This window comes from Sander lucioperca, chromosome 18 (assembly GCF_008315115.2).
Source record: "Sander lucioperca isolate FBNREF2018 chromosome 18, SLUC_FBN_1.2, whole genome shotgun sequence".
NCBI lineage: Eukaryota > Metazoa > Chordata > Actinopteri > Perciformes > Percidae > Sander > Sander lucioperca.
Window position 1 is genome coordinate 14091666 of NC_050190.1, and position 23046 is coordinate 14114711.

General features: G+C 41.2%; 1 protein-coding gene and 1 long non-coding RNA gene across 3 annotated transcripts; one reads left to right on the forward strand and one right to left on the reverse strand.

The window, feature by feature from the left end:
* Window positions 1–517: 517 nt before the first annotated feature.
* Window positions 518–18538, reverse strand: LOC116035739 (RAS guanyl-releasing protein 1-like). 2 transcript variants are annotated; one of them, XM_031279036.2, is made up of 17 exons: window positions 17965–18538; window positions 17182–17357; window positions 10403–10508; window positions 8882–8944; window positions 8663–8794; window positions 7843–7996; window positions 7427–7600; window positions 6485–6601; window positions 6123–6398; window positions 4984–5064; window positions 4232–4336; window positions 3944–4053; window positions 3330–3474; window positions 3138–3174; window positions 2595–2726; window positions 1504–1829; window positions 518–1406 (listed from the first exon to the last, which is right to left on the reverse strand). In XM_031279036.2, exons 1-17 carry the CDS (start codon window positions 18099–18101, stop codon window positions 1272–1274), a joined length of 2406 nt encoding a protein of 801 aa, XP_031134896.1. In that variant the 5' UTR covers window positions 18102–18538; the 3' UTR covers window positions 518–1271. The 2 variants fall into 2 exon arrangements, with proteins under 2 accessions (XP_031134896.1, XP_031134897.1); XM_031279037.2 differs by having other exon boundaries at window positions 2607–2726; window positions 17965–18537.
* On the forward strand, window positions 8945–9178 carry LOC116035740. The gene is made up of 2 exons (XR_004101441.2): window positions 8945–9015; window positions 9047–9178. It is a non-coding gene; the product is annotated as an uncharacterized LOC116035740 (long non-coding RNA).
* Window positions 18539–23046: the final 4508 nt, after the last annotated feature.

Below are 23046 nucleotides of genomic sequence, written 5' to 3' on the forward strand. Positions count from 1 at the left end.
GTAAAGATATAGTGGAGTAATGGTGTCTTAAGCCCCTGACACACCAACCAGACGGCCGACCCTCGGCAGAAAAGGCAGTTGGACTGATCAGTCTCCCCGAGTTGGTCAAAAAAGTGCCTCGGAACACACCAAACAACGAGACGTAATACGTCTCCATAACAGCAGGCTGCGCTAATCTGTATTGTCGCCCAAAAATGAAAACCGGCAGCTGATTGGACGAACGCGCCACGTGGGTCTGGTTGGCGTCATGGCGGCTTGTTCCGAATACTATCTCATATTTTACTAAAATAGTTCACCGAAACGTGTTTCTGAAAACATTTTAAGTGAGAAATAGGCCATGCAGTTGCTGAATCTGTCTTCATTTCAGATTGACAAAGGTCAGTTTAAAAGATTTTCGTCAGATTTTGAGAGACTCTAGTCACGCTCATTCTGCCCCACTGTCCGACAGCCGATTATCAGATTAGTGTGTTAGGACCTTTAAGCAGAGAATGAAGTCACACTCCCTCTGTTTGTGTTGGAATTTGAGCTTCTATGTTCTTTGTTTCGTCGACGGTTCGGGTATTTCACATATTGGGGAACAGTCCATGAGAGCTGTGTGAAGGCAATCCCAGCCTGCAGTTTTTTCAGTATTTCAAGTACAGCCCCTTTATCAATAATAATAATTATATTGTAATAATAATAATAATAATAATAATAATAATGATGCACCTGTGATATACACAATTCTTGTTTTCCTCTGATCTCCATTTTATATTTAACATAAATATCTAGTCTCATTATTGATCAACAATTGATCAAACAAATTCTGCCCTATTTCCACTCTAAAATACTGCCTTCATTCCAACTCCAACCATTCTTAATGGTTCACTGACGAAAGTGAGAAATGCGCATTGCAACGATTTTCATTCTTCTGTGAACTGTACAATACCTTCTGCTCACTTGAAACTTCTTCAGATATAACACTACAGTATTTTTACTGTAATTTCTGTATGTACTGTAGCTGGGTTCATCTAAAAAATGTCTCTTTAACCTCATTATTGGTGACATACTGATCGGCTTTTTTTGATTGACTGTGTACCATTAGCATTAAAACACCTTCACCTGCTTGGTGCATTGTATCCTGCTTTATACCAAATTGCCTGGGTCGTTAAACTGGTAAAATACTTGCACTGTTTATGACCAATAACTTAAACATTGGATCCAGATTTATACATGCCGCCATAGGGGGGCAGCACCAGTCTCCCTAGAGGAGGTCCAGTGTGTGTATGTGTCTAGGAGGAGGAGTCTTCCTCCACAGGGTGGAGAGTGTGCCTTTTGAGCAGTGTCTTTAGCATCTCCACCTCCCGCTCTGCCTCCTTCAGCTTCCTACGTAGTGTCTCATTGGCTCTATGGAGCTTCTGGTTGTCCTGGGAAAGATGCAAAAGATGTGTATGATGTACAGCAACTGTGGTACATTTAAATACTGTGCATTTGTTAGTAGGAAAGATTTATTTTCACACTCACTGATTTTAGAGATTCATGGGTGGGTTTGTTCTCCTCTTCTGGCTCTTTAGGCTTTTGCGCAACAGACGCTCTGTTTTCCCACTTGGCACAGTGTCGCTGTTTTCTCTGTGGCACCGGGCTGGGACATGAGGTAAGGGTGGGTGCTGCTGGGACCAGCAGAGAAGGCTGAAGGCGGCTGGACTCAGGGGCTGCAGCGGAAAGTTGGGGTCCCTCGGTCTGGGTGCCACAATGTACTCTCTGAGGCCTTGAATAGGAGGTGACTGGGGAGTCTGGGCTCCAGTCTTTACTGTCATCTGGTGGGTATGGGAAAGGACATTCTTCTGAACCTGGAGATTGGGGCATTATCAGTAATTATTTCAAATGAGACAAATGGAAAATGCATATTGTTAAAGATTGTCTCCACTTTTTATCACAATCATGTCTTCTAAGATGTCTTCTGATCTAAGCAATCAACAGCCACAAAACAAAAAGACTCAATTCAAATCTTCAATTTCAAAACAAATAAACCATATGACAAAATAGCACGTCACAAAGACTCATTTGAAGAGGGGCTGAGTTAATATAGCCCCCGTGTTTTCAAGATGTGTCAATCCATACTAAGTAAAATCGAAAGTTCTGAATGTAGTAGCTTTCTCATGGCAGGTGGGTAGCTTCAGATTTACTGTAAGTGAAACAGTTCCTAATGACAGCTGGAGGGAAATCACCCCAACAACAGACACTGTGCTCTAGACTTGTCTTATTTAAGCTGCAGCAAACTAAAGTGAAATCATGTAAATTCTGACTTTTCTTGTTTTCTGTACTGTGTGGCAGGCAGTGATTACAGGAAATAGCACTGCTTACTTGATGAACATGTGCCATAAAAAGTATCTGGCACCTGTCATAGGGACTTTCTGATTGCTGCCATGTTACACCCATGTTATTGTCTTCATACTGTGTGTGTGTGTGTGTGTGTGTGTGTGTGTGTGTGTGTGTGTGTGTGTGTGTGTGTGTGTGTGTGTGTGTGTGTGTGTGTGTGTGTGTGTGTGTGTGTGTGTGTGTGTGTGTCAATGGGACCCTTTATGCTGGTAATGAACCCCTTTGCCCAAACCCACCCTCTGAGGTACCCATGGTGACAGGCGTGGAGCTCAGTGTCGGACTGTCGTTGGCGTTGGTCACTTTGGCGTTCTTCTTGCACTCAAATGCCACCTGGTCCTTGCACAGCCTGTGGCAGTTCATTCCGCAGTCTGCGCCAGTCAAAAATAATGCACAACATGTAAAAACAAGAACTAGCGTTGGTCTAACATCTACATACTGCCTTTTACTGACTTTTCTTTGAACACTATCTCTACTGCAAATGCAACTTTCAGGCCTTTGCATGCTTAGTGTCAGGCAAACAAATAGCTCTCAGATCTTTTGAGGGATGGGGGAGGGGGAAAACTGTGGTTCTGGCTGCATCTTTTTTCATGTGCTGCAAGGTTCAGCTAGCTGTGTGCAACACAGAAAACCACACAACACCGTCCTAAGATAACTTCACTTTACCTGCTCCCCACAAGACACCGTGTGTACCTCTCCTCATTTTGTAAGCATGATACTGACTGACATTTGGCTAAAGATAGACATGCTTATGTTGCACAAGATAGAGTGCAGTAAATCACCTTTGCATCTGTAGCCTTGCTTGATGACACCCCACAACTGTGAAGGAGAATATGGAGAAAAACACAACTGTTTTCACATCACTGAAGCAAAAGCAAAACTAACAAGATTATATATTGTTGGAGAATGTTTATGACATAGCAGAAAAGCAGTTCATATATTTTATAATAAATTAACTTTATGTTGTGACTTACAAATCCTGAGCAGTTATCACAGAAGGTGGGTTTCATGTAAGTGGTCTCCTGGAAGTTGTGGACAAAACCAAGACCCAGTTTGGAGCAGATGACACTGGCCCGCATGAAATAGGCTGTGATCTCCTCTCTGCTGATGAGGCCTTCCCTAAACAAAAACAACACATACACAGTATCATTTAACAAAGGAAATAGAGCTGATAATGATACAGAATGGTGAAGGGGGTATAAACATTTTGACAGACATTTTCAGATCATACCTTCATACTTTAATGTTGGACCTGATTTATTTATGACTGCACCCTCTTCTGCCACACGTGTTAAACACCATACCACTTTGTGATTGTGTAATGTGAAAACAGTACCATCAGCTATTGTGGTTTTCATGTTTAGATCTAAATGAGGAATCACATGCTCCTCTGTGGTTGTCATTTACCACTGGACGTGCACGAGAAATAAAACAGTTAATATTTAATGGTGGGGACTTATGGTTCGTTCTGCAGCTATTTTATGTTTCCTGTTGCTACTCTCATCACCACAAATACCACTTTTTCTTCCTCTCCTCTGAAGTCACAAATGAGCTCAGAGCATGTGTGTGACCTGTCAAACAAACTCACTTCTCTTTGTCCATGACACAGAAGGAAAACGGAAAGCTAGCAGCAATTTTCTCAAATTCCACTTGAGAAATGAAGCCGTTCTCGTCGTGATCGTAGTTCTTAAACACAGACTGTGAAAGACAAAAGGGAAACACCATTGTTGCTTGACTATTAGTGCACAATAGCTGATAATAGCAGGCTGTCAAAATGGCAGCATCCAGAAGAATAGTTACAATAAATAATTAGGGTTATAAAACAGCATTACTGAGTAGCAATGTGGAGGCTACACTTGAAAAATGAAACACTTACGTCCACCATTCTCTGCACATGTTTGCTGATAGTTCGGGGGTCAGGTTTAGGAGCCACTCCTGGTGCCCAGTCCACAACAACTGGAGGTCTAGAGGGCGTGGCTGGCTGATAGAAAATGAATTAGATAATAAGTGTAAAATATTATCTGGGCAATTCTGTTAAACTAACTGTAACACTAAGTCTATGAACAGTCTTCAGAAGCAGAAGCACTACTGGCAAATTATTCTTTTTTTAATGCTTAGACGGACATTAATGTATTTCAACATTTTAGGAAATATGCTTATTCGCTTTATTGCAGAGTTAGATGAGAAGATTAATACCTCTCTCATGCTTGTAAATATGTAGCTGGAGCAAGCAGCCGGTTAGCTTAGTGTAGCATAAATAATGGAAAACAGGGGAAACAGCTAGCCTTGCTCTGTCCAAAGGTACATCCTAGAAATATTTCATGTTAATTAGTGAACCTTAGAGAGCTGTTAGGTGGATTTTGTTACCTGTGGATAGAGACAGGCTAGCTGTTTCCCTGTTTTCAAACTAACCCACTGCTATTCCTTTGAGTATTACTCAGCTTTTGCTTTAATACTTGTATTTGTCTTAGCTAGTTGACAGGCAAGTTGACATTCTTTGAGCTAAGCTAACCGGCTGTAGCTTCATATTTAGCATACAAAAGAAGTGAAAGTGGCACCAATCTTTTTATCCAACTCTAGACCGGAAAACAGTTGTTAACTTAAAGTGTCTCTGCTTCTATCACTCACAAGTGCTTTACAGTTCTTGGGTTCTCTGGTGTATGACAGTTCATAGATCTCATCCTCAGTGTAGTAAAGGTCCAAGGACAGCTGTAGTGAAGGAGAAAACACATGTTAACACATGGGAGGTAAACAGAAAGAGTTAGGGCCCTGACACACCAACCAGACGGGCCGACCGTCGGCAGAAAAGGCAGTCGGACTGATCAGTCGGGTCCCCGAGGTCCAAAAAATGCCTTAGAACACACTGAGGCGACGCCGACTTGCGCTTACGCTCTGCGCGTGCGCGAAATGTAATACGTCTCCATAGCAGCAGGCGGCGCTGCTCTGTATTGTTTCCATTAACAGTCTGATTATTTCCCAGAAAATGAAAACCGGCAGCTGATTGGACGAACGCGTCACGTGGTTCTTTTTTCTCTGGAAATTCACAGCCAGACTGTCATGGCGGCTTGTTCAGAATACGATCTCATATTGTACTAAAATAGTTCACCGAAACTTGTTTCTGAAAACATTTTAAGCGAGAAATAGGCCATGCAGTTGCTGAATCTGTCTTCATTTCAGATTGACAAAGGTCAGTTTAAAAGATTTTCGTCAGATTTTGAGCGGCTCATCCGCTCCCCATTTCTGGGTGAGTCCCGACTGCCCTGTCTCCGACTGAACATGTCGGGTCGGCCCAAATGAAGGCCGACGGCTCCTCGGACGGCCGACGGCACGAGACACACCAAACAGACTCGAGTCACGGACCTCGCCAGACGGCCCGACGCCTGATTATCGGGCTGGTGTGTCTTCTCTCTAAGACCTCTCTGTATAGCTATATCTTTCTCCTTGAAACATGTTTTGATGAGGGCAATATTAGGTCACAGGGTAACTATTATCTCTTCATGGGCATTCTGTCGCTCAAGTACATTTAAAGCACCACACACAGATAACACAACAATAGATCAATCTGAACTCACTCATTCACACTCAGTTTGTCACCCACACACTCATAGATCATAAACTCTCATCACACCCACACAAGCGCGGACAATCCACATGCTGTAACAGGCTCATTTGCATCTGGCTTGTATTCAATACAATCTAGTGAATCACATGAAGCAGAAGCTACATAACAATTGAAATGAAAATAATCTAAAGTAAAGTTGCACTACCGTCAGCAGATGGACCAGGTCCTTGTTAGCGTCCAGCCTAGGAGGGATTTGCTGGAGCTGGATCAGCTCATTAATGTGGCTGTAGAGTGCCTGAAGCTTCTGGACATTCACCTTGTTGTCCTCCACATAGTCTGACATGGCCTCATTAACAGAAATCAGATCTTTGAGGTGGACCCCCATGATAGGGATTTTAAAACCTGTACACCTGTTGTAAGCTTGTCTATAGTTGTCATAGTTTCTGCAAGAGGACAGCAGGTCTGTCATCTCGTTCAGTACCTAGGGAGTGAAAACAATTTTTTAGTGAGGATGTTTTGGTTTGGCTCCATCATCAGCTCGCTCTTATGATGATAGATGTAATTTACCTTGGTGACTTCACTGGGTACAAGTGAGGTGGTGTCCTTCAGTCTGGAAATCGAGCTGTGACAAAGCCCTCCCACCACTGCCATTAGTGTGTTGTAATTGTGCATAAGATGTAGACTCTGGTGGACGCACACAAAAAGCACACATATCAGTACATCCATGCACACACATGTAAACACGCACGCAATTAAACTTGTTCCAGGTAGCCTTGGTTATATAATCCACAACACTGCAGTTACATAAGCCACTTAAATTGTCGGCTTTTTCTTCCTGCGCTCTGATATCTCACTCTTTTTTGGAAGTGCTTTTCCCTCTCTTTTTAGATCTCTAATTCGTGCTGGCACTGGAGCATTATGGTGTGAAATTCGTTTCCACACCCTTGTGGTTTTTTAGGTTGACAGCCGTGAGCAGCAGCAGACTGTTGCATTAGTGTAACAGTGCAAGAGGTCCATCAGAGTACAAGCCTGCCTAACGGCTCCCTGAAGTCAGCGCATTGCTTCTCAGTATGCTGCATGCAGCTTCACATTGGATTGGTTTTAGCATGCAAGATCTGATCAGCGACTACACACACTTCTCTCTTTTCCACTTCCACAAACTCCTCTGTGTCTAAGTGTGTTCAACTTAATGACTCCATTAGCTTGCTACAGTTAATATTTTTCTTTTGGTAAAATCTTTGGTTATGCGAAAAAGCCTGCAGCAGAGCTCTTGAGAATCTATTACCAGCTCTCTGTGAGTATGCATTATGCAACTGCAAATGATGTTGCATCTAGTGTATAGTGTTGTTCAGAGTGTGACAATAGACTGTCATTAGTTAGATAAAGTGTGTGAACAATAGCACGTTGATGCAAGCAAAGAGGAAATGTGTCAAAAATAATTATTTTTTTCCAACTAAATCAGGAACAGAAAGTGTAAGAGCAGTAGTGAGGGGTTGATTAAACCACTACCTGTGCCACATGGATAAACTTTGTGAAAACCTCAGCTCTCAGCTGAGCGGTCGGCCTGCTCAGCACCATCAGCTGAACCCACTGGGAGATACCATTACACAGGGCAATGGAACGCTCCATCACGGGGATGTCCTTCATGCAGCAGCTTCGAATGTAATTCTGATAGTCTACAAACTGGCACAGAGAGCAGAGAGAGGAGCATAAATTGCTGCACGGAAACTGCGAGGCATTTCCCGTGGAGAGGAAATACCTAATGGTTTTCATTTCACAGAGATGCATGTCATATAAACAAATCATCAATGTGTATATATATATATATATATATATATATATATATATATATATATATATATACACACACACACACACACACACACACACACACACTGGAATAGTCTTTTAGTGTGTACACTCACTGATATCCTGCAGAAAGACTTGAATTCCAGGAAGGTAAGATGCTCTGCCAGCTCAATGGGCTCCAGGTGATCAAAAAGAAGAGAAACCTTCCTCTTTTTACTGCTGTTAGCTTTGATCTTCTGGCTGGCCTTCCACGACCAGTCCCGTTCATTTCTAGAACACACCATTGAACATAACACGATTTACAATCAGCAAAGGTTAACTGACAGAATGACTTCATAAAGTGAAAAATTACAGCTTTTTTGTTGTGTTGTGTTGGTGTTGGATTTGATTAGGGCTGAAATTCTTATTCTTTTATCTTTTATAGAAAATGAATTGGCAACTTTGATAATTATTTACATTTTTTAAGTCGTAAATTAATTTGTTAAGCTCCATTTAAAATCATTTTTTAACCAATTCAGTGGTTCAAACCTCTCAAATGTGAATATCAGCTGTTTTTATAGTCTATGATGAATATCTTTGGGTTTTGGGCTGCTGGTCAGACAAAACAAGACATTTGAAGACATCGCCTTGGGCTCTGTGATGGACATTTTATGACTTGAACTCCTGAATTTCTGATTAATTGAGAAATAGTGGGCAGATTAACCGATAAAAAAATAATTGTTAGCTGCAGCCCAAGTAGCCAAGTAGTCAAGTGTGGAATATAGAAAACACAAATGTTTGAAGCTCCATTCGCAGCCTCAAAGTTATAGTGTTCACATTTCAAAGTCTGCATTCTTGATGATGACTGATTTCAGTAATTTCCATCAGTGAAGAAACAACTGAGTGTCGTGTAGGCCTAATGTCTCAGTTGCCAGCTGGTCAGAGATTAACACTTACATCCATTTGGTCTCTAGGAGAGAGCAAAGATGCTCCTGTCCCTGCTCACTGATCAGCTCCCGGAACTGGTCCAGGCTGTCGGACAAGCTGTGGTGCAACCGGAACATCATCCAGAATTCTTGGATCCAATGCCTGGAGGTCCGAGATGATACCATGAGACTGATACAAAACATACAATTAAAGTTAGACTCTTACAATGCACCAGTGTGTTAAACTGACCTGATGAGGTAGCATATCCTCTGGCACTCTGTTGGCTGCTCATTGTCCAGCGCCATTTTAAATGTAAGGGCTTTGGTTAAGGAGCTGATGTTGACTGATCATGATAATTATCCTGAGCAAAGTGTGGTTTTATTGTCTGAAAGTTAAAGATTAGATTCACATCAGGATACTTTTGTTCATGCGAAAATAGCTTGTTGGCAAATCTGCTGATCTTCGACATTGTTCGGGACAGGTATGTTTTGAGTAAACAATGAACATATGTGTACTTTGACTGCAGGATTTCTTTCATACAAACAACTCATTAATAAAAACTACAGCAACTAAAGTATAAGTCGAACAGAAGTGGCATTTGGTAATGTGGGAGGAGGCGACTGATGAGCATCACTGAATGAATCATTCTGGCATACTGAAGTAAGTGAATAACAAAATGTACAAGAACAGACAATCAATGCCTCATATACTGTAGAACAACTGTTGATGAATGTGCATTGTTTAGTGTTAGGACTCTAAAGATGTTTTGATCAATGTTGTCAGCCCATAAGAATATTATTCATTTATATGGTCACTCCGTCTTCCATTTTGCACATGTTGACCACAAAAACACTGCCCTATCAGTTCATATACAGTACACACAAAAGCACATCTTTAAGCAGCTTTTATAAACAGACTATAGCTCTCAATTAGCAGAAATCAGCTTGAAGTGATGTGCATAAAAGGCTAATTGCATCATGGGAGCAGAAGAACTGCCCACGCAATCCCAAGACCAGACTGTGATGAAGGCTGTTAATGGCCCCTGTGTCTCTTCCCTGATCGTAACCCCACACACTGAATTTATTTGATTTATCCTTTTGGGTCTTTGGCTGAAAACGAGAGGGTTAAAAAAAGCAGAGGGGCATTCGGCGTTGCGTGCTCTGACGTGGGTTCGTGTGAACAGGAGGCTCTTTAAGCAAGAGAGGGTCTGTGTTTATATACAGTTGAAGAGGACTGTATGTGAAAGAGGCAGAGGTAATTAACACCAAGGCTGCTCACCGGGGCCAGTAGGCTCCTCTGAGAGGCTTTGTGATGCCACTGCTGTTTCCTGAATGGAAGCCTAAATTACAAAAAAAAAACATGCTTTTTTTCTCAGTGTGAAGTGGGGAAAAAAAGAGACGAAATCAAGCATTTTGAAAGAGACCAAATACACAATGGTAATAGACTCTGCTGCATGGGATAGAGGGCCCAGTGTGGAGGGGATTTACACAGACATAGATGTAAAAGGTCTACAGCAACTGACAGCAGGAGTAAACATGAGTTGCCACTTGCCTGTCACGCTTTACACTGACAGCTACAGGCTGCATTGTAAGCCAAGTACAAGCTTGATTGCCCGTTGCTGTTGACAACCAAAGGAAAGCAGCACACAACAGAGCCAGTGATCTGATCCCACGTTACATTTGGTTCTCAAAATTGACCAGTGCATTGTTTGATTTATCTGTCTGTGTTGAGATAGCGATCATAGCCTTATGACGGACTGTTGAAGGATATAGAGCGGTGAGTTTGTCCAGCAGATCACTGGAGGAGATGTGGATACGGTGCATGGTCAGGGTGATGTTCAACAGGTGGCTGCTCCCACAAACACCACCATCTGAGTCTGCAAGACAAAATGCACACACTTGAATTGACTCTCATTGCTACAGAGTAAAGAAAACAATGCCTATTGCAAGACAACATGTCAAGTTGTATCTGAGGTGACATAAGATTTCCGTTGTTTAGGTGGCATCTGATAAGATTTATCAAACCAGAATCAGTGATGTCTGACACATCACATACAGGTATGTGTTTGACTTAAAATAAACCAGTCGCAAATTCATGCTCATTTTCAAATAAAAATTATTTTTGGGCAAAGCGTAGACACACATTTTCAACCCAGCAGCCCAAAAGATCTTTCCAATCATCCCAGTTTCAAGGTGGGCACCCAAAATTAGTGTCACCAATTCAGTATCTGACCAAATGTGAAATCTGTCACATGTGAAATATGGACACAATCTCCCCTGAGTTATGGGGTTGAATATAGCCAGAAAAGCATTTTTGAAATGTTGTCATTATAGCGTAGGAATTTTTTAGTTATGTCCAAAAACGCAATTTGTAAGGTCACAGTGACGTGGCTTTTGACCACCATGGTCTAATCAGTTCATCCTTGAGTCCAAGTTGGCGTTTCAAGAAAGAAATAAGAAAAGAAATTCCCTCCAGGCGTTCCTGAGATTTTGCATTCACGAGAATGGGACAGACGGATGGACAACCCCGAAAACGTAATGCCTCTGGCCAAGGCTGTCGACGGCGCGGACCCATAAAAAGGCTAAATAATTAGCCAAAACAGCTGGCCACTCAAACTCAAACAGGAGTTAAAATAGTGCTTTCATTTGGGACTATTTTCAGCTGTGGATTAATCCACATTTGCAGGGTCATGCGACAAAAGAATCTGTCAAGTGCAACGAAACTGTGCGACAGACAGCTCTGCATGTGATTAGAAAAGAGCGGAGAAGCAGAATCGCTTGTTGATCGGTGAGGAGAAATGCTCTGTCAAAAATAGACTAGCACGTAGTAGCAGAGCAGAACGAAAAGCCGCTTCTGGGGAACTTCTGATATGCTGATGAAATCACAAGCATTGTCTAGAGTGGCCGCGATCTAGTTTAATAAAAAATAAGACATGCAACAAATTTAAATGGTTATTATTTCGATATGAATAATATATTATTCAATAAGCATCTCTAGTGGTCTTACTATGGAATCTGTGTTACTATATTACTGTATAGGAGGCCATCTGTTTTATTTTTTCATGATCATTTTCTCAGTTTTAAAGCCATATTTTCCTGTGACTGTTTACATTAAAACTGTAGTGGCTTCCTCTGATTGTGTGAAACTCTGTGGCTTGCTTGTCTCACTACCTTTTCGCTTCCTTTTTCCTTGTGTATATCTCACTTCCTCCCTTTGTGACCAGGGGCCCGTTTCAGGAAGGAGGTTTAACAAACTCTGGGCCCTATTTTAACAATTTAAGCGCACGGCGTGAAGCACATGGCGCAGGTGCGTTTAGGGCATGTCCAAATCCACTTTTGCTAGTTTGACGGCGGAAAAAAGGGTCCATGCGCCGGGCTCATGGTTCAAAAGGGTTGTACTTAGTGTCTTCATTAATTCATAGGTGTGTTTTGGGCATAACATGCAATAAACCAATCAGAGTGTCATCTCCCATTCTCTTTAAAAGCCAGGCGCGTTTGTACCATGGCGCATCGCTATTATGATGGCGGATTTGCACCGTAATATTTTTATTTGTAATCTTTTGCATGTTTGTGTGCTGCTGCGCTTCCCTGTGTGTGTGTAACAACCATTGTGTGCGTACGCTGTGCATAAGCCTAGGCGCATTTTACTAATTTGCTGTTGACTCTAGACCAGGTTTTTGTTGGTCAACGGCACGATCACTTCCCGCTGTCTCAAGATAGCAATAAGCCAAGAATTCACCTGAACACACCTCCCTGTAAGACCAGCACACCCATGGGCGCAAAGATGGGCGCAGGCGCATTTGCTATTTAAACGACGTGGGCGCTGGATGGGAAATTGACAACTGCGTCGGTCTTAAACTAGCAAAGACACTTGCGTCAGGCTTTGTGCTGCGCTGCGCCGGGTGCAAGATAGGGCCCTCTGAGTCTAACCCTGATCTCTGAGTTGATTTACCCTGAGATGGGAAACTCTGAGTTTCGGTTCAAGAACAGCTGATTTGAGTTGGTTCAATCAACTCAGAGTAGGTTCACTCAGAGTTAAGTGCGTGCAGCACCACAATAAAAAGGCAGCATGAATGGAGCCATGATACTACAATTCACCATGGCAACAACCACAAACAAATCAGTCGGCATACTTTACCCCTCTGGAACTACTTATGGGCACATACAGCGAGTTTGAATATATATTTTGTTAAAAAAGCAACAACGGCTGGCTGCAAAATAGCGAGAATTGATGTGGGAGAAAATTGCTCCTCGAGTCAATGTGTAAGCTCTAATATAGTGTATTAATTTCATATTTAATCACAGGTAACCTATAATATTACTGGTGAAAACTGGAATGGTATTACACCTATAATTTAATATAGGTGCAATCCTGCGGGCGAAAAAGTAAGCTACTATTAATCCCATTCTGAGGTTGCAGCACCATGTCATTAACAGAATTATAATTTATAATAATTTAATTCTTTTTAATGGCTCTCACTGATTTGTGTCCAGGGAACACTACAAAAGCGAGGCACACTTTTCTGACAGCTCTGCATTTGCAAAAAACGTAATGCGACACAAAGAATCTGCTGGGATGTAAAAGAATGTCCACGATGGGTGACGTTAGTGATATAAGGACGGATAAGGTATCTACATATCTGATGGACTGTGAAGAAAAACGATACCTCTCAAATAGGTAGTTATCTGGAAATGAAAATACATCTATAGTCGGGCCTCAATATCACCTTCCGACGCATGTTTAACTCTCTGCGAAGTAATACAGCTCTTTCATCAACAGGATCGTCGACAAAAGGACATGCCATGTAAGAGAAAATAATGTTTTCTAATCTGCCTAACACAGTTAATAAACCAACCCTGTTTTTTTATTCATGCAGATGACAACACTGCTCTAAAATGCGCCTGATACAGACTGAATGAATGAATGAGGAAATGAAAGAGCGCTGTGTCAGAGGGAGGAGACTGAGAAAAACTCGAGGTTTCTTGAAGAAAACCTGCTCCTGACCAGGTTAGGTTCACAGTCTCAGTTACCATAGTAACTGACTCTGAAGTTAAGTTACCTCTCTTTCTGAAACGGCCTGGAGTTACCCCTCTCTCTCAGGTTTGATTAACCTCCCTTTCTGAAACAAAAAACCCAGAGTTTCCCTCATCTCAGGGTTAACAAACTCAGAGTTTTCACTAACCCTGCTTTCTGAAACAGACTCCGGACCACCTTTTCTTATCTTGGTTGTCTGATGCTACGCTGACATCTTGAGACCCACAGAGCGAGAAGCTCTTTTGTCAAGCACTTAAAAAAAAATAAAAAATAAAAAAAAAGGTCATACATGTGTACAACATATTACATAACCTCACAATGCCAGGTCTGACCTATAATTGCAGAAAATGCATTTTCGTGCCAACCTAAGTGAAGCAACACGCCACTTATCTTCTGCGAAACTTAAAACCACAGCTATGTGCAGTGAATTAATGATTGACATAATGTGGAAGAGCATTTGATTGTGTCTTTAAAAATATTATTTATATATCATGGGACAATTTATGTTGTTTACATCTTCTCAGAGAATGAACACATTGTTCTGACAGTGTGAAGAAGAAGAAAGCTTTGTGAGTTCTGAAGCTGAGGCTTGTTTCCCTTTGAGGCTTTACCAGTACCTTGACACCATCAAGGACATCAGGCGTCTGTGGACCCACTTTTAAACCATATCACCTTGGAAATACCTCAGATGCCATGGCAACATGTTTTCTAATCTTTGTTATCTGTAAGCAACTCACCACTCCAGCCGCAGCTGACTAATCCAGCCCTCATATCCTGCATGAGGTGTGTTTCTGTTTGTAACACACAGCCATCACCAGCTAAACCCAGTGAATATCAATTACCTCACCAGTATAGTCAATAAGAAAGTAAAAGAGAAGTGAAAGAATATCTAGCATTTAAAATAACATGGCTGGTAGTGCTTTGATGCAGTGAAGACATACAGTATATAAAGCAGTACCCACTTCTTCTTCTTGACCTTTGTGGAGAACTCAGCAAGCCTGTTTTACTAAAATTATCAACTTACACGTGTTTTATTTCACACTCTGTCTATCAGGTGTGTATTAGCCAAAGTCAGACCTATGGCAAATGCACAACAGGAAGTCATGACTCTCCATCAGGTAAACAATTGCTCCATCTTTTTTTTCACAACTTTCCAACCACTAACCCTCCCTGTGCAGGGTTAATTGCAGGAGGAAATCCTCTCTGGACTGTCTGTTCCTGACTGGAAAATTAGGAAAGCTGCCGCCTGCTACACTCAAACTGTATGATACTGTATGGTAATAAACACAGCCAAGGGCACGCAGCACCTGGCCCACTTTTAAGTTTATCTTAGACATTTATCAGCCGCTCCAAACCTGCGTGTCGCTTTTCCTTGTTTTGACAGAGCCTATCAGACTGGTTGTTTTAGAGGAATCCAAGTCAGATGCAACCTCATCATAATAATCAGGACTCACCTTAACTTTATGGACTATGTTTAAATTTATACTTTAGAGCAGTGACTTCCAGTAAGGGGTACTTTTATAATTTTATAAAATAAAAGTTTGTGATTTGATTTAAAAACATATATCCACATATTGGGCACCACTTGACGAAGAGTACGTGCAAACTAGTTAACAAGTGAGCAAATAAGTTAGCTAAAAGCATTGGATTAACAGTTGAAATAGTTAGCCTAAAGTAATGGACAATATGATTTAAATGGCTAGAAGAAATGGATGAATGATTGAAATTACTATAAGTAATGAATAAATGGTTGAAACATCCAGCTTCTGCCACTCCAAGTAGTAATAGTACAAATGCACACATGAATAATTCAATTGTATAAAGAAAATTATTGAAACATCCACTATTATATCCACTTTTATATCATTAATAGTTCAATATAATCCAATGTAAAATCACATTTGGAACATGATGGGTGGTGTTGATGAAGGAGTTCTGTGGGGGTACGTCTGACAAAGAAGGTTGGGAACCATGGCTTTAGGGGTCGAGGGCTCTCTATCAGGCCAATAGAAAAGTTCTCACTGTAGGAATCATATTGTTTGATGTCTTACATATTTTATAAATTATATATTTTTTTAAATGACAACCTGTATAAATACAAATTAATTATAAACTGTATTAAAAATTATGTATTATTATTATGTATAGGTCGACACTGGGCATGTTCGGAGCGTGCAGTGTAGTCTGGAGAGAGTGATGATGTCAACAGCTATTGATCCACACCTCATAGTGCTCTGCATTTCAAAGGCTGGTCAGCATCTGAGGACCACTGTTAGGGGAGCTGACCTTTCGGCTCAGCCAGGCTTGAAGCTGCCATAAGGTAATCCTTCAAATAGCTCTTACGTGCACTCTCACATTTGAAAAGGTGGCAGGACTCGTGGACCTTAGGGGTTCGCCTGTGATGTGGGCCAGGAGGAGCAGGACTATGCTCCATTTTATCAAGAGAAGCTATTCAAGGAAAACTCCAGTCATAATAACACACTGTACTCAGTGAGATACCATCTTGAGCATGTGTGTGTGGGTCTCACATTTTGCATAGTGAGTGACACTGAAATCACTTGTTTTAAGCAAGTGTTCCGAGCATGCTATGATACTGTACTACAGGGTTCCTAGCTCTTCTCCTTCTGATTAATTCTGTTTCCTTCGTGAATCTGAAATCATCAGTCATTACTGCCCGGTTTTACCTCTCCACAGATAAATGTAGTTATGGGATGTCATTTTATGTGCAGCCCATTGTAACACCTCAGCATTGGTCTTGCTCCATTTGTGTAACCAGGCAACGGATATTTGAAAGCTTGTCTCTTCAGAGACGCAATCACCATAACTTTGAGAGCACTCCAAACAACTTGATGAAGCCAATGATCATAGCTTGAATGATCTTTTTCATTAAAAAAAACCTTCTATATATCTTGCGTACAGTGTAATATTGATACTAATACATTATTCGACAAATACAGTGCAGCTTACGATTGCAGAAACATAAGAAATTATAATACATTCAATCATCATTCAAATACTGTTTTTCTTAATATTTTAAAATCACCCAAAACAAAAAAAAGCCCAAAAAACAAAATCTAACTGGCAAGCATCAATATGACTGATTTCATCTTCAAAACATAAAATTCTACATTAAACACAAATCAATCCAGCTGTGTTAACAAAATACATTTGACTTTCAAATGCAAAGCTTCCCACTCCTTTTCTTTCTTTTAGGCCTGCCTAAACTTGTTTGGAGGATTGCAGCAAAAATACCAGGAAAAGTGGTGGGAAAACCCAGACTTCCCAGACAGCATGTGATCTCACATAAACTGAGGCTCATTATCTTACTGTTTCTCAATAAAAAGGGACGAGTGCTGCAGTAAAGTACGAGTCAAACTTAAGCAAAACACTCCAAAGAATGTCAGTGTTACACAACAAACATGGACCACAAACACCTGTCCTCCTACTGTACACTTCACTGCAGTATTCCACCAAGTCAATCTCAACACTCCTGCCAAAGGTCAGCATGGACTTACCGAAGGATTGCAGACAGGCCTGGATGAGCTCCTCCCAGCTCCCGCCTTTGGTGAGGGGACCCAGGGACATCATGGGTTTACTGGGGACGGTTTGGGCCGGGCTGGGTTTGTGGAACCTCTGAGGACGGCCTGGAGGAGAAACTCTAGACCTGGAGCTGCATCCTGGAGTCACTCTCCTGGAGAAACGCCAACACAAGAAGAGTGAGGGGGAGGACGGCCAGGGACAGGAGGGCTTGTTGTAATGAAGTGTGCCTTTCTCTATTTGCCTATGAGGATGTATGGTATGTGTATGTACACGTGTTTCAAACCATACTCTTATGAGACCGATTATTACACATGAAATTATCTGTGTCATTGTCATGATGAATTGAAGCCATTGTTTAAATTGAATCCCCACCCCCATGTAATTTGACTTTACTTCATTGTTCTCATTTCCTTCCTTTAACTTGGGGAAATACCGGTTGATTGCGGACATCCAGTTTAAACTGTTGAGTGACCAGTAAACAAGAAGGAATTTGATCAACACATATGCGGTTTAAGCGCAGAAGGTCAGAAAGTAACAATTCAGATTTAAGAACCTGTGCGTAAAATAATTGGGGGGCATCAATTCAGTTTTACGCACCGTTTAAGGACAAATAAAGACACGCCTGTTTCTTAAGAGTCACTAACACACAACTCTGGTAACTGAAAGAATCAACATACTGTTGATCATATACGCATATTTTCGCCAAAACCACAGCAGAAACTCTCCAGTAAAAACCACGAAAAGATTATCTGACTTACGCATCGTGCTTTCCCTTTTCTTCCGACGTTACGCTTTCGTTTGGGTTGTTTTCTTTTGATTGGCATCCCATAGCGAGATACTGGGCAACGAGTGGCTGAACTAGGCTATCCATCTGTGTTCTCCTCGATGGGAGCATTTCATTGCTCTGCTCGGCTCAGTGCGCCTCCGCGGTCTCAGCAGCATTGTGCTGACTCGTCAATGAACGTTACACAATTAAGAGTCACCCAGCTTGTCTGTGAGTGGGCGGCCGTGGTGCCGGGCTTGTCACTCACACAGAGTGGGCTCTGTACTGCACTAGGCGTTACTACTTGCGTCAAAAGTCCAGTTCTTACAGGTTTTTACTCTAGAACTTTAATTAAAGAATTAATTTAGTCGGTGAAGTCTCTCTTTCGTGGGAAGAGCCAACAAAATGAGAAGCAGTTAAGACATTTTACTCATCTCACTCATTTGAAAACTGTAATAAGGATTACTAGTTTGATCATAGATTTCAGTTTCCACAACTACACGGTTCTGCTGTCCCACATCAAATCGCATTCAGCAAACTAAATCTCATTAGGTTCACACAAAACAAGTCTCTTGGGGGTTGTTGACATTTTGGAAAATCTGTGGGATGTGATCCCTCTTGAAGTTTACTAAAACCTTTGTGTTTGTTCAGACTGCAGAGCAGGAAAAGGGTGGACCTGCCTCTAAAGATAACAGTGGTTGTAGGTTGCATTAAGGCTTATATGGGGGGATAATGTTATTGTACTATACTGTAGGTGGTCCAGAGAGGATGTTTCCTGAGGTCTTTTATCTGCTTTAGGAGGGTCTTATCACACTGATCTGGGTGGTGAACAGAGCTCTGTGAGAAGGGATTCATGTAATTATGCCAATGAAAAAAAAAAAAAATTCTATGTGACACCCAAGGGCCATTGAAATATTGATTTAACATGTGATTATGGTTTATTCGGAACATTTGAATATTACGATAACTTAAAAACTATCTATCCTCAAAGAAGGAATGACACGCAAACACACAAGAGTTAGCAGTGTCCTGTAATAGATAATTTAATAATTTAAAAAAACCTTACGTAGAATGTAATTGGAAAAGCATTAATCACAGCTTTTCTTTGAAAATAAAAAACCCAGTTTAAGCAAAAAGGAATGTTGTTAAATTAGCTCTGGAGCTTTGCGTTTGCCCTTTCTCACTTGACTTTACCTGAGCTTAGGAGGAGCAACACACACCATAGCACAACTAATATAAGGTGCATACAGTCTGTGATTAAATCTGAGTCAGCTCTGTGCCTCTCGCACCCCATAGCATCCTCCATTTGATGAGGTGACTCCCTGTGTGCTGTCCACAGACGAGCAGTAGCTTGAGTTTATGTGTTTTGTGCATTAGCAGCTGGCTACTTCTGATAAGAGAGCTTGTCTGCACCCTTTTCTGTGCCAATGCTGTAATCTGAACAGTCAGTGGTGCCTTAAGCATGCCGCCATGTGGCTTAAGGAACATATCTAAATCTGATTTCAAATAAATAAGAATTGCCATATTTTTGTGTGATTTTTCAAGGAATGAGTGAACCAGTATACAGTACCTTTTGTTGATTGCACTATTTGTGACCAGTCTCCTTGTGAGTCTTCACCCAACCTTAGACCAATAACAAACACACACTGATATGGAAAACTAGAAAGTAGACTTTGAGACATGTGCCAATACTACAGGAGGGCCTTGATTCAATACTCCAATCCTTTTAAACTTATTTCACTGCAGCACTGCTTCAGACATTATATGATACATTTGGGTGGACCATATTTCTACATCGGTTTAAGATTATGCACTGTGAATGACCTCATGTCACAATAGAAATGTTTCTTAGGAAGTTAAAAGGCAATAGTTTTGGGTTGTTGTTTTCATGTATGCTACTATTGGTCTTATTCTCATAACTTTTCAACTTTTATTTTAAAATAATCTGCATACATCATCTTCGAAGTATTATCTTCATTTGCATTTTCTAAAAATGATCACATTTGTTTCCTCTGCACACCTGGATGCAGATCATTTAAATATGATTGGGTACCTGTTCAGGCATTGGCACTGTGGTCGTGGATGTTGCTTCAAAATATGCAGCATGGCCAATTAGTAGTCAGCCGGCAGCATGGTGATTTATGTCTTCAGGGTGTAAGTAAAAAGGGCAGTGAAGGATTTCTTGATAAATCAAGATCTTATTAGAATAGATTCAAATTTTCTGGCCAAAATGTACCTCTGTAGGGATGCACTTTAGGCCAACACAGGGCACTGACACACTGCACAGACACACTTTGTAATGAGGATATAAATGTATGGCTGCTTTTATTATGTTGAGTGTTTTTATTAGATTGAAATTTGTCAGATTTCTAAGAAACCACCTCAAGTCAAAAGAGTGAAAGACCTGACATAGCAAGTAACTCATCAGTTGAGCTGTGACTACCCCCTGGTGGAGTATCTACTGACCACTTCGGAGCATATTGGTCTTGTAATACATCCATGATATTGACCTTCGGTGGTTATTAAGAATTTGTTGCTGCAGTATATATATGGAGAAATAGCTCACTCAACTGCTAAAGTGTTAATGTGTAGAGTACTTATTGTATCAGCTCTACCTGATCCTGTTGTTGCACCACCACAGACTCTGCAGTAAAGATGGTCTGATGCCATCGGCCGATACCGAGTACTGATCCGACACTAGTGTGTCATATATTTCATTATGTTTTAACAGCTGTATATGTATGAATGTGATGTGATTGCTATCATTGTTGTATAGCCTTGCTCAGGTTAAACTCTTTGTGAAACATGAACAAACACAAACGTGGCGTTCATTGCCATAGAACTTTCTTTTATTAACCAGTTTGACAGTCAGTTATAACAGAAAAAAAAATCATAAATAAACTACTTTAAAGTAGATTTTCTTCAGGTCTAAATTGCTTGGTATCGGATCGGTGCACAAACTCCAGTACTTGCTGATACCGATATTGTCATGATGTCATCATGGCAGCCCGTGCTTCTTTTTTGTTCTGTGTGTTTTTGTTTGTTTTCTCTCATGTCCCTCCCTCCTGTGCCAATTACTGTGAGCTGTGGGCGCGGCTTAACTGGCAGGTGGCACCAGGTGAAGCTCATTCCCTAATCAACCTCCTGCAGTATTTAAGACTGGCTCTGTGATCCACTCGTCGCCAGATTGTACTGTCTACCAGTGTGGTATAGTTGCACTCCTGGCTCCCTGTGTTATTTGTTTTCCTGGTGTTTTAGCTTGTGTAGCTAAAGAATTATCTGTGTTTATCTCTTGTTGCAGCCTGCCTTGCTTGCTCCTACTCCTGCCTGCCTGCCTGCCTGCCTGCTTGCTCACCCCGCCTGCTCCTCTCTCTCTCTGTAAGGATTGGACTCAAACTCAATTGTTTGTTGGACTCTGGAGGAGGCCTAGCACATGGTCAACGCCACCACTTCACTGGGTACGCTCTGGAGAGCGCACTGAACCCACCACTCACCACTGGCTTCCCTCGACGCAACCCTCCTTTTTGCCACCAGCACAATTATTGTATATTTTTCACTCATTAAACACTTAATCTTGATTATTGTATTTTTCGTCTGCTTTTGGGTTCCACCTCCTGTGCCGTTCCGTAACAGATATAGTGGAGCAGCTAAGTGCCATTTTTTTATGGAAATCGTTCACTTGTGGATACAAGCACCAAAATTGGCACAATTACTCACTGGATAGTGCTCTTTCAAAAAAGTACATTAGCCATCGCAAAAAAACGTCATGTCAGCGGCGGTGGCCATTTTACTTTCCGCCATAGCCAAATTATGTATTTTGCATGATATCTCCTGAACAAAACATTCAACTGCATAAAGGATGATGTCTACCCCTATGTTTTGATGGTCAACGATTACAATGATACCACATGCAACATAAATGAAGGCCTTTAGACAGCTGTGGTGGCCATTTTGGATTCCGCCATAACCAAATTATGTATTTTCCATCATCTCTTGAATCAAACATGATAAATCACAATAGGTGATATTTACCCTCAAGAATTACAATGAGACTATATTCAACATCATAAACTAATATCAATAGTTAAGTCTAATGGTGAGATCTAATGATGCGGAATGTAAATTATAAAATTATGAAATGTTAAGGAATTTCAGGTGAATTTGTGGGATATTTGAAAAAAGTAATGTTTTAAAGCATGTTACATTGGATTTATTACATGGCTTTCTGCGGTTGATAAAAGACCGTTGCTAAGTATAACACACCGTTGCCATGCATAGCAGAGCGTTGCCATGGACGCAGTTCTGTTCACTCTGGAGGACAGCTATCAATCCGCTGAAAGAAGTATAATTTATCAGCTGTGGAACATTTTGTCTGAGGTAAGTTTTTACATTTTGTCTTACACTGAGGTAATTATTCATGTTGAAGTTCTAATTTAAAGTGTTTAAAGCATGTAGCCTACCTTCTAAATGTAAAATAATGTAATTCAATTCACAAGGACTTAGATAAACACTGTTCTCCTGACCAATTCTTCTGAAATCTTCAGCCAGCTTAGCCACTACCCTCCAAGAATGGATGATGGCGACCTGAAGATTTTAGAGAAGTTTGTGGTCATGATGTACGACAGATCCAGCGAAGCAGGAGGAGTAGATGAAGCCAGGTTGGACTTGTTTGCCAGAAAGCAAAGGCCATATGAAGCCATTCCTCCAAATCAAGCAGCATTGCTGCAGCATGTAAAGCGTTCAGCCTACCAGGCAGGCTGCATCTGGAGTCAAGCAACTGTATGCCAGCCAGAAATACTGAGTCCTTCTGAGTGGGGTTGGCCCGAGACAGGTGATCTATGGCAGATCTTCTGGACAGAGCTATCACCAATTGTAGAGAGCTGTCAGCAACTGACCAAATGTGGATGCAAAGCAGAATGCCGCGGAAGATGTAAATGCTATCACTTTGGTCTTACCTGTACAGCACTGTGCAGCTGTAAGTGCCAGGACTAGCAATGTTGGCCTTAATGAACATAAATATAATCACCCACATAAATACAAAGAACATAAATACAATAATTGTATGTGTCTCCAAAAA